This window comes from Telmatherina bonti (genome assembly GCF_933228915.1).
Source record: "Telmatherina bonti genome assembly, chromosome: 15".
NCBI lineage: Eukaryota > Metazoa > Chordata > Actinopteri > Atheriniformes > Telmatherinidae > Telmatherina > Telmatherina bonti.
The window spans coordinates 9,972,101-9,984,376 of record NC_136613.1 but is presented as its reverse complement, the minus strand read 5'-3'; the positions used below and the strand labels follow the sequence as shown (position 1 = coordinate 9,984,376).

Below are 12,276 nucleotides of genomic sequence, written 5' to 3'. Positions count from 1 at the left end.
TTCTTCTAAATGAGCAAAGGGTCAGTTTAAAATAAGATTCAGCCCATAGGCTGAGCTGAAAAGACTTACCCTACAGTGACATTAAAAAGTGGGATCAGTGAATTCTTTTTGGTCCTCTGAACAGCTAGATACTTAAAAAACCATCATTTATGTGGCACTCACAGTCTGAGTCGGTGCTCTGTTCCCAGGTTCTCAGTCATCAGTGTCACTTCCACCTCAGCGCTCTTATCCAGGGGCAAAACTTCCAGCTCCAGCAGAATGTGATGAGCTGAGAAGAACATCAGGGGGATATAAGGGTAATACAAATGATATAGAAAATAAAAAGGCTACCTAATACCAGATTGTTGATATATCTGAATTGTAAACCAATTGAAAAGATTTGATACTGCTTAATAAAGTTTTTGTAGGCTGAGGCACAGAAAGTCTAGAGTGACTCTCTTCTAAAAGTTGACTTCATGTCTTGTTTGGGTTTGGATAGTAAAATTACTTCAGTAGTTTTAAAAGTTTATGACGATTAGGGTAAACAAAAACCCCCAAATTATCATTATAATGCAGTCTTCATCTGACGTATTATTTCCATGCTTCTTGGTTTAGATGTAAGTACAATAAAACCACCAGGAGACAGCAGAACTCTTTCCTGCTGACTGTAACATCACTTAGAAAATGATCACTTTGGGGCTAAAATATCAAATTTATTCTTCTTACAATGCAGCCTTCACCATCATGGATGCTATTTTTACACTTTTAAATGTGGTTGCACTCATAACCAGTAGCAGTTGCGTATTATCACATCCACCAAGGAGGTTGTCCTTTCCTGCATCTGTCTGTTTGTAATCCACTTCACACAAAAACTACAAGGTGGATTAGGTTTTTTTTATTTAGAATGGGTCTTTGTTTAGCTTGGATTCTCTTACATTTTAGGAGGGATAATGAAAGGAATTGTGGAGACAGGAAAATGCTTCCTGAGTGATTTTCTAGTTATTATTATCATCAATATCTGCCTGCTTATACAGACGCCACTTGAGGACTTTGGAGAAAAGGACAGTTTCTATTCGGGATATATAAAAGAGAGGTAAGCTCTAAATGCTCCTTATTTTGCACCCAGTAATCAGGTCTTTAAATCTTTTAAAGTGGACTTCAGCAGTTCATCTACTGACTTTCTGAAGGCCTATCTCTGCTCATTTATGAATACAGCCCTTGTGTCTGATCATCATGTTTGTAAACTCACTAAACACTCAACTATGAATCAGTCATGCATAAAAATGGTACCAAACTCAAGTTACAAGTCAATTTTGTATTTGCATACAACAAAACTCAGTTTTTGATCATATCCTTACACACTTTAGAAGGTGTTTACGCAGTTAAGAAGGCATGAAATTACTTTTTTTTGCATAAACAAGGTGTTCCCGAAATGCTAATTGCAAAATCCTTTGCATATCTCTACTCAATTTGCAATGTGTCTTAAAAACTTGAAGAAATTGGACAAGATGAAGACAAAAGAAGTGTAAGGACTATAAAACTATAAACAGCAGATGAACACTACATCTGAAAGTGACTTCTGTAAAAAAAACAAGAGCAAATTCAACAATGTTTCATTTGAACAAGTCATAATAAAGCATGTGATGGACTGGTGATCTGCTCAGGGTGTACACTGCCTCCCACCTGATGACTGCTGGAATAGGCTCCAGCTTTCCCAAAAACTTTAATTGGTCTAAGCAGTTAAGAAAAGGAAGTTATAATTAACTTTGTCTGATTTATGCTAATCCAGAGTCATGTAAATCATTTCTCTACACAATTGACTGTTTGCCAAAGCTTCATCAGAATTTATTTCCATGATAGGATTGCTGTTAGGAAGCCATTGTTGAGGAAGATAAGCAGGGAGATATGGCTGCAGCATGCCAAATGACACAAGGGAAGGACTGAAAATCAGTGGCAAAAAGTTTTATGGAATGATGAATCCTCCTCAGATGCCAGGTTACAGCATCACTGAAACAGTGTGGTATCATATGGTTAGGGAACAGAAGACAGCCAACATCCAAAGAACAGCTTTGGAAAGTTTTTTGGAAGCTGTTCCTGAAGACTACTTAAAGAAATTACAGGAAAGCCTGTCTCAGAGCAGGGATCCTCAATCCAGATCCTCGAGAGCCAATGTCCTGCAGACTTTCCAAGTGTTCCTGTTGCAACACACTGGATTCAGATCAATGTGCATTCAGCAGACATGTGCAGAGCTTGTCTGAGTCTAAATCAGGTGTGTTCCAGTAGGGATACTTAGAAAACTTGTAGGACACCAGCCCTTGAGGACCAGGATTGAGGATCTCTGTCTTAGAGGATTCAGACTGTGCAGCAAAATAAAGGTTCTTAGACCAAACAGTGACTTTTAAGCTCGGTAGACTTTTATGTTTCCTGCATATGCATTTTATTTCCATTTATGTTTGCATGTTTCAGTACATTGTGCCATCTTTTTGATGTTTTCTTGACAAAATAAAAAGAAATGGCTGAAGTCTGTTGCACAGTGATATATGTCACACAGAAACACCACAACACTCACTGCAAAATGGCATTGAAGAAGTTGTGAGAAGGAACAGTTTCTGCTCTTTGGGAATGGGTGATATGCGTACTCCACTGTTTTCTGATAAACCTGAAACACACACACACACACATACATACCTTATGAGTGAAAGTCATATTGTAGGCTTCAATACATACTTCACAACTAAAAAAGGAGTCTCGTTTATCAGAAGTTGAAATGATAAGAAGCTGCCAAAAGGTGCCGCGTAACAAAACCAGACGTGCTGGGTGAGTGAGACCTGATGTTGAATCTACAGGTGTTGATGATAATCAACAGAGAAAGACCCAAATTATCCATTATACATATCTTTTATTATTTTCCAATATTGTTGGTTAATTCTAATTATTTATTCTATTATTTAATCTATTTGTAAAACTTTATTAAGTTCACCAGATAATGCATGGAAGATCAGGAAGTCATATATACCTGCAAACCTTATTCAAGGTGTGCTTTCAGGCATGTTATTACCTATCACTGGACATGTCCCCTTGAAGACATCACAGTCCACACAGTTCCCCTTTAGGAAGTCCTCATAACTGGAACATGGGATTCCCATTAATGGGCATGAGCCGTTCAGCGCACTCATGTAGACGTGGAGTGCCCTCATGTGGTCGCAAATCACATAACTGTACACTGGAAAGTACACAAGAACTGACAACAAACAGGAGCACTAAGGGAGCCAAATGTCCAGAGACTGTCTATGTTCAAAATGCATTAAAATCTGTCCAATTCATCTTTAACTTTTACATGAAAATGCATGGGCTCAACAGCCTGTCAAGTATGGAAATATCAACTTGTCCTCAATTGTTTCAGGTTTTTCTGAACTTACTTGATGCAAATCTGGAGCGTGCACACCCAGTTTGGTCTTTCCCACCATTCAGGAAGAAGTCTACATGACCAACAGGGATGGAGATACCAAAATCTGACACAGAAGAAACCCTCATTAGCACTGGGAATATTTGATCCTACAGTAACGTTAAAACCAAGGGGGGCCAGTCTGACCTAAAAAAGATCTGAACACTGTGTCTGTTAGAGGTTTTTTTTAAAATTTTATTTAATATTTCTCCCTTTCCACAACCTTCTTGAACAAATTAGAAAAACATTGAAAGACTTTGCTAAACTTTGCTATAAGAAACACTAAACAATGGGAATGACTGTGTATATGGACATGTTTGAAAAAAGAAAAGGCAATATTTTATTTTAAAAATATTTGTAATTTTCAAATAGAGAAATTGGGCATTTATGTTCATCATCTTAGTTAATTTGTCCTACAAAAACACCAAATGTCCCTTTGGCTAAATTCCAAATGTCCATAAGATCCATGAGGTGTTTTTTTTATGTGTTAAAAGCTAAATTGTTAGCTCAATCCTTCATCAGTGTTAGGGTTGGGGATTTCTGCTATGAATATGCAGAGTGCGCTCTGCGATGGACTGGTGAGCTGTCCAGGGTGTACCCTGCCTTTCGCCCAAAGACTGCTGGGATAGACTCCAGCTTCCCCGTGACCCTTCATTGGACTAAGCGGTTAGGATAATGACTGAATGAATATGCAGAGTACCACAGAAAAGGTCAGAGAGTCTGCATGTTTCATGTAGAGGGCTGACAGAACCAGTTCTGATAGAGCTTCAAAATGAGGCGTATGCTTTTCTTGCACTGTGAGTAACCTATGAAATGAGAAGCTATGAGCAGAAGTTAGCTGTTAGCTAGTGGGGACTAGTGGATGCTTCCCATATCCAAGCAACTATTCTCAAGGAATGAGTGGGTGAATCAGGTGTCTGCTAGCAACTAGCAACTGGTTGTTTGACTAAAGCCTGACTAGACCTTGTCCTTTCTTTTTGTAGTTTGCTTTTCTTAATTTCATGATGTGCAGAGATGTGGGCAGCTAAATTGGCATGTTTATGGATCTTGTTTTACCAAAGAAAAACAAAACATAAAAGTATGTGTCATACCAACTCATCGGTAAAGTTTTGATTTGTGGTTCTGCTTTAACTGCAACCATATAAAGTACAATACTAGAATTTGCTTACCTTATGACATCTCAAACAAATGAGAAATACAGTACCAGTCAATATTTTGGACATATTTTCCCTTTATTTCAAATGATGTAATGTGTCCAAACATTAAGCTGGTAGTGTAAATACTTTCCAAGGTCTCTTCATCTACTAATGAAGCAAACTCAGACAGAAAAAACACACTACAGCAGTGTGGTTGTAAAAGAATAAAACTGTCATCACACAAAAACAAAGATTTCTTACAGTCAGAGTCTGTGTGGATAGCATCAACAAACAGAGCGTCAGAAGGGTCCAAGCGGTCATAAGTGTCTGCTCCTTTAAACATTGGTCCAGCAGGGTCAAGACCTGAAGACAAGAAGGAGATCTCAGTCTGAGCAGTAAAAATCTTTGTAATATGACATGATCAAGGCCAGATTATCCAATGGGCATTAAGGGCACAGGCCCAGGGACCCAAGCACAGTTGGGGCCAATGTGGGGGCCACGTAGGGCAAACACCAGCAGTTTGGACATGAAACAAAATGTACATAAAAGCCAGATAGTTACACTACAGTGTCTAGTGTATTACTATTGGTACCATTTGTGGTGATTCCTGTTCCCTGGTGGGCGTGGTCAGCTGGGAACTGGAGGCACACCTGATCCACATCCCAGCAATCATCAAACAACCTATTTAAGACCAGCTCTGCCTGCTATCCAGCGCCAGATTGTTGATTGCCCTGCGGTAAACAGCTCTCGGCCTCAGCTTACGTTACTTGTACATACCTTTGGTTTGTAACCTGTCCTGTTTTCCTCCTGCCAGAGAAAGCCTGCCAGTTCATAGACACTGCCTGCCAGTTTTGCCTGCCTGCCTGCTCGTTCGCTTGTTCCCCTGCTCGCCTGCCTGCCTCCTGCTGCTCGCCAGTCCGCCAGTCTCTGCAGTTCCGCTGGAAGTATTCACAGGGATCTGTTGAGAACAAATAAACCTCTCTCTGTACCCTGACAGTGTCCGCTCTTTGGATCCACCTAGCCCCTCTCTCACAATACCATTGGCTGAGAGATGTTAGAAATGTCATTTCACAGTGTATCATTTTCACAAGGTTGCAGTGGGGAAGGGCCCCCTGGAACACTGGGCCCAGGGGCTCGTGCACTTTTAATCCCTGGACATGATGATCACTTTCTTTCTATGCTCTGATTATCAAAGCGCAGAATTTTTCGCAAAACCTAAATATTTTCCATACAAAACCTGCTATTTTACTGCCGCTTTCATAAATATGACTGACCTCCATGAGTGTGTGTGGGAAGAAAGTAAACAGAAATGAAGAAATGTTCAAACAATTTGGAGCCTTTTGTATTATATTTTTGCGAATGTTTAAATATTGAAGCTCTGAGACAGTTTTTACAAACTCGTTCCAGCCAGTATTCGTGAAGTCCCTGAAATGCACACTGAAACTCACACAAGCCTCCTCAAGTAGAAAAACAAGGCGCCATATCAACAAGTGAACAGTGGCGTATTGTTTTGGGTGATATGTTATTGAATGAGGAGACTGAGCCTCTCTTCAGAACCTCAGTGTCTCTAATCCAAGTGCTTTTGTGCTTTGAAGAGCCTTGCTAATTTCCAACTCAACACTGGAGCTCTGTGAGAGACTTTCAGAGTCGTTCATTGTCTGGTCTGCTGCTGTAACCTCTGTACTTCCAGATGTAGCCGCAGAGGTGTGACTATTTTTGTTTTTCCACTGCAAAATTACAGCACAAAGCCTCCCTTGTGGTTCGGTGATGCATCCAGGAAAGAATATTTAAACAGAGTTGGATTGGAGTGAAAGAAAAGAATTTAAATCACTTCACCAAAGCTTTCAAATCCAGAAGTGTTGCTTCCATGCTCGACACTCACCTGTGATTCTTCCTATCTTTCCTCCAAACAGAGTCCCCACAAAACCGGCAACGTGGGCTCCAAGACTGACTCCGATGAAGTGGAAGGACTCTGGTTTGCAGCCAGAGTTCTGTTGGACAAAACAGGCAAAATGGTGGTCTTTTTTTTAAGAAATCCATTTTATGTTTTAAATGATTGGAAATGGTCACACAATAACTTAAAAAATAAGGACTGACTTGGATATTGGGAAATGGGAGTTTTCTTACTTTTTAACCACTGTCTTGTTTAATTACACCCTGTTTGTTCGTTTTGTTAGAGTACTTGTATGCATTACCCAACCTCTTCTAAGCTTCTGGTCAGAGAAGACAGTCTCTGTGACAGTCTGTTGTACTGATTGCAATATACCCCAGATTAGAGGTTGCATACCAACCCTGAACCATGATGAGAAGACATTTTTTGTGTTTGGCAAGCCCTCCGCTTTTGTCTCCAGACATAGTCCTGAGCATTACGAGATTAAATTAGCCTCGTCTCTCTATCCCAGAAGTGTTTCAGGGATAGAGAGATGCGGTTTATATTTTATGCTTAAAGCACTCATATTCATTGTTTACCTTGAGGGAGAAAGCAAGCTGTTGGTGTTTCAAGAGGTGTGTGACTTTCACCTCCAAGTTTTATTCCACTTTACATGTTTACTCTCAAGGGTGGCTGTAGCTCAGGAGACAGAGCAGTTGTCTTTCAACTGGAAAGTTGGGAGATTGATTCCAGGCTTCCCCTGACTATGTGCTGAAGTGTCTTTGGGCAAGACAATGAACCCCAACTTGCCCCCCGATGTGTCCATGGGGGTAATTATGTACGTCACTTTGGATAAAAGTATCAGCTAAATGAATATAGAATAGAATACTCTTGATGTGGTCACTGCAGCACCATTTCAGGGGAGAGTAGCAGGACTTTTGGATTTTGAATCAAATCCCATATTAATTTCTGTGCAAAAATATTTACAAATGGAATTCATAAGTCAACATAAGAGCATCACCGTGACACTGATTAGTCCAAAGAAAGATCGCAAACACCTTGACCTAATTGGAGGTGTTTAGCTTGTAGCCCTGCTCTTCCATTATTGTAAATAAAACTCAGGCAAAATGAAAAATAAAACATTTTTTTCAATTTCAGGTTGATCTGAAAGAGTGTAAACCTTCCCACTATTCCCATTTAACCTCTAAAGACATTCATATTGATAATCCATCACAAACTGTCAATATAAAAAAATGATAATTTTAATGCCTTTTAATACATTTAGCTGTTAATTTTAGCCCCATCATTTAGCCCCATCAGCTGCAGTGAAAATACAAGAATTTTACTAAACTAAAAAGAAAAACAGATTATTTTGAAAGTTACCCATAACTTCTTGTTTCTCTCACCTGTAGCTGGTTTATGAGAACAGATATCTGCACAGCTACCTCCCTGTGATTTTCCACCACCAGGTTGTAAGCAAAGGATGCGCAGTAGATCCAGTCCACCACCAGCACGTTTGCATCCTGAGCCCTGAGAAGCGCCTGAGCCAGCTCCTTCACCCAGGACGGCCTCCTGCCCAGAGCCCTGAGAGGGTCGAGCGGGAGGAAATGGAGAAGAGTAAATATAGGGTCACATTTTTCAGTATAATCAGCAATTTTGACACAGTTTAATGGATTCCTTGTTTTGTTTTGACAGGTTTTTTTTTTTTTTTAAGCATTTGGGAGCTCTTGGCTGGCTTAAGAAATACTTAGCAGAACCCATAACTCTTAGTCTTGACATGAGTTTTATTTGTTATATTATGGTTGATAATATGTAGTAGCTTACTGGTTTTCTAGTATGTATTTTGCTCTGGTGTGTAATACCAGTTTTAAATTTTGCTGTGCTTGTACACATTCATTTTATTGTATCGTGTTGTCTTTTGCATTGTAAACCATCTTACCTTAATTATTTTGATAAACTGTTCATGTAAAAGCTCAACTTGTGACAATAGCTGACAACAAACACTTGCTATAATATCTTTGTACAGAATGAGCTGCTTTTTTGTAATAAAACTATGTTATTACCCCCTACTTTAAATGAAATTCTTATTCTTTTAGTTTTCTAGCAAATAAAGAATGAAAAGCAAGAACTGAGAGTTGGAATTGTAACTGTGTGTTAACATGTCTGCACCCTGAGCTTGCAGATATAATTTAAAGAACAGAACTTTAATTTAATGTAAACCTTATTAAAAATGGACTCAGATGAGTGAGTTGTGGTTTAGGTTAAAAAAAAGAGCCACAAGTCTTTCAGAGTTTCAGTTTCAACATGAATATCTGAAAGCAAAGTTGAAAATGAGAACTTTCTACATTTTTTGTACTTCACTATGAACTTTTGCTTTTAACCAATAGTATAAAAGACCTGGAATTAGGTTTTGCTTTCATGTGCAACAAATACTGAGGAAAAATTCAGATCATTTAAAGGTTCGTCAATCAGAAACATTATTGTTTCAGTAGATTCATCCTCACCTGTAGCCATGGATAATGACCTTTGTAGGGAGGGAGATGTTGAAGTAAGAAGTCTGCTTGGTGAGAGACTCCTGGTCAAACTGTTGTGCACAGTCAATATTTTTCCTGGTCAGCAGCAGGTACCGGATCTGCAGTTTGGCCCCCTGCTGACGGTACTGCCGCCATGTGGTGTTGTTGAGCTCAGCGCATTCTTCGTCCTCGTATTTTTCCCCTAAACCTGATGAATGCAGAAGTGTGTTATGTCATGCTGAACCAGCCTGACTTGTGCTTAGATCAAGTGTTACAAAATCATCCTGACATGATGAAATTCGTCAATGTATCATGAGACAACTGTGTTAAGCAGATGATACTTCTGTGATGGTCACATGACAAAATGTTGCAAGAATAATCTGCAAAATCCTCTTTGTGTCTTATACAATACCACGTTTACATAAACCAAGCTGTGTATTGTTTCCTTGGTGCAGTCATAAATTGTTTTGATAAAGGGACATTTGGAAATGTCTTTCTTTTTTATTTTATTGAGCTGACAGCTGCAGTGTATAATACTGTATTTTATTATATAATAAACAGTTATCTCTCATTTTTCTGACTTGATAACTTTTATATTGACATGCATCATTAGTCTGCTTTACTTTACTCTTATTTTGATAGTGACGCATAAATGAAATTTTTCAGTTTAAAATATTTTGTACCGCACTTTCTTTATTATTTCTCTCTTCAGTACTTTGCAACTTTAGAATTGTGCGTTTTCTTTATTTGACTGTGATGGTTCAGATTGTAGCCTGGGACCTTTTGCGGCACGTCACCCTCTTTCTGTCTCCATTTCCTGTTTAGCAACTGCAAAGACCACATGAGCCAAAATGAAAGAAAGAAATGGCAAAGGGCAGATTAGCTCTGCCTGCAGAGCTTTTTGTTTATTACCAATTTTTTACGAAACCTTGGTTAAATGTGGCTGCTTCAGTTTATTTAACAAAAATTTAAACTAGCTTTAGCAAGAAGAAAAAATATGTTTAGAGAGAAGTTTCTTCAAGTTTATTGCAACACAAAACAGTAATTCCTGCCATCAGCCACACTATAACATAATTTCCTTTCATGGATTAGTGTAGTAATGTTTATTTAATTCAATGCCTGTGACCATTTAAATGTTTCTCTGATGTCTTGTCAACAACTTAAATGCTCAGTGCATTTATGTTTACTATAATTTCAAAAAGTTTCTTTTATTTCACAAGAAAGGAGCACTTTTTCCTTGTTAAACCACATACTTGATACACCTCCATATTCCTCGAGGTGTGTCTAGGAGGTGAGTAAAGCAGTAATGATCTTTATTATCCCAGCTTGGAAACACTGAATTATGTCTTTTAAGCACGGCATCACCTGAGATTCACCCTAGAGATGAACTGCGTGATGAACTGCCATCTTGCCACTATGTTCATTATCAGCAGTTGTGCAATATTACTGATTTTGCTGTTTCTCTGTTCCTTATTTGATTTTCTGTTTACTCCAGTATTAATATGTTTCAGATGTAGCCATCTGAGCCTGCATGGCCACCACAAGTTGCTAAAGGTTTCTAAATACACAATTTGCTAAGTGCATGTGGGGGTTGGTAAATGGAAATTATGGTTTCTTGTTAGAAAAACGCCACCTTTCTGAGAACAGGAACATCAAATGATTGTTTTCAGTGACCTAATAGCAACACAAATAGCTGTTAGCTAGTTTAGCTGCTTTTACACGGCTCAAATCACCGTCAGGATTAAGTGAGTGTCTGATACAAGCTGCAATGGGCAAAGCTTGGCTGATGCAGCAACCTCCTGGACGAATCTAGTGGAAGCATTCAGTGGGGATAACAGCTAATGACTAGCATCTGCTAACAACAGGGAAACAGCTACTGTCTATGTGTAGCCTATATTTTATTGTTTGGTACTGACTATTATTGATAGCTGGGTATTGACCTGGACCACTGGTTGCTGTCACATGATTGGTTGCTCATCCTGTCAGGGTAGATCTAGCCAATAGCCACTAATTGAGCAGAACTCCAACTTAGCTGTTAACAGCGCAGAGATGGACAACTCTGTTCTTCAACGGCAAGTGTCCTGCAGGTTTTAGATGTTTGCTGTTCCAACAGACTGGATTCAATTGAATTAACTCTCTTCAACAGCTTGTTAAGTTTTGTGCAAGCATGTTGCTCCAGTGTTTTGTCCTAAGTGTTTTCTGCTGCAGGAAACAGACAAAACTTTCAGGACACTAGTCCTTGAGGACCAAGTTTGTCCATCCATGGTCGAGTACCTGCTTATTTGGGTATGGAGATAAGGTGGAGAAAAGTCCCAGAATCCCCAAGCGTGGATCATTGGGTTTCAGACCCCTTTTTAGAAAACTCCTTTATACACTTCTAATAAATCCATTATGTTTAGTTTTGTTTTTCTAGCTGTGTTGTTTGGTTACATTTGGGCATCACATTACATAGTTAGGTTTAGGTAACAATCTTTTTTGCTTAGATTAAGGCAATTAAAAAACTTTGTTAGAGCAACAAACTGAAATGACGTCTGGGATTAAATATGTCAGGCGTTCACACTGAAACACATTCCTTCTTGTTTTAACACAGCACATTAAAAACGGCTCTGTGTTGCTCTACAACACAAAAATCCTGGCTAAACAGCACAAGCCTATTCAGAGCTGTTGATGTGACAACGGGCCAAATATGTTGGTCATTAGAGGCTGAAAGAAAACAACAGTGATTTCAGATGTGGGACTTTAACTTTAAATGTACTGCTTGCACAGTTATTTTGGTACTTTTCCTCAAGTAAAGGTCAGATCCCAAACCCTCAGTTATAACATGACTCATGACCCATAGAGTTTCCTAAAATAAGTTCAATTTGAATGAATATGAAACTAAAGGTAAAATCTAAGAGATGTGATGCAAATACAGGCATGAAGAACATTAGCAGCAGGAGTGTTCCTTCTATTTAATTTTTAATTAAATGCTTTATTTTTGTGGACATCTAAAGTTTTTCTAAAACGGCACAATAAACTGTTTCCTGTATATTACAATGATGTCAGTATAAATGGTCTGATACGTGACTTTTAGAAGGTCCTCTAAGGAGGAGCATTCATGCAGTATTAAGTAATCCCTCCATCATGTTCTGACAGGAGCTCGGTTCCTGAAGTTTTTTTCTTCTTTGTTTGACTGAAGCAGCCACAGACATGTACTTGACACAAATGCATAAGAAAATGCCACAAGTTTATCAAGCTGAAAAAATGAGTTTTATAAGCAGAGCACTTACCTGCAACCTGTGAGATGTGGAGCAACAAAATGGTGACGAGGAGGGCTTTGTGCTCCCAAAGCAT

General features: G+C 38.9%; 1 protein-coding gene across 1 annotated transcript in view; it reads right to left on the bottom strand.

Moving 5' to 3' along the window:
• The window catches only part of pla1a (phospholipase A1 member A), a gene marked incomplete at both ends in the record, with an annotated part of 15,912 nt that extends 3,636 nt beyond the window's left edge, over nucleotides 1-12,276 (bottom strand). Inside the window, 9 exons of the mRNA XM_079254340.1 lie at nucleotides 163-268; nucleotides 2,549-2,638; nucleotides 3,038-3,202; nucleotides 3,399-3,491; nucleotides 4,822-4,923; nucleotides 6,443-6,551; nucleotides 7,837-8,014; nucleotides 8,935-9,151; nucleotides 12,213-12,276. Of these exons, the coding sequence (XP_079110466.1) occupies nucleotides 163-268; nucleotides 2,549-2,638; nucleotides 3,038-3,202; nucleotides 3,399-3,491; nucleotides 4,822-4,923; nucleotides 6,443-6,551; nucleotides 7,837-8,014; nucleotides 8,935-9,151; nucleotides 12,213-12,276 (1,124 nt within the window). The remainder of the gene's footprint in view (nucleotides 1-162; nucleotides 269-2,548; nucleotides 2,639-3,037; nucleotides 3,203-3,398; nucleotides 3,492-4,821; nucleotides 4,924-6,442; nucleotides 6,552-7,836; nucleotides 8,015-8,934; nucleotides 9,152-12,212) is intronic.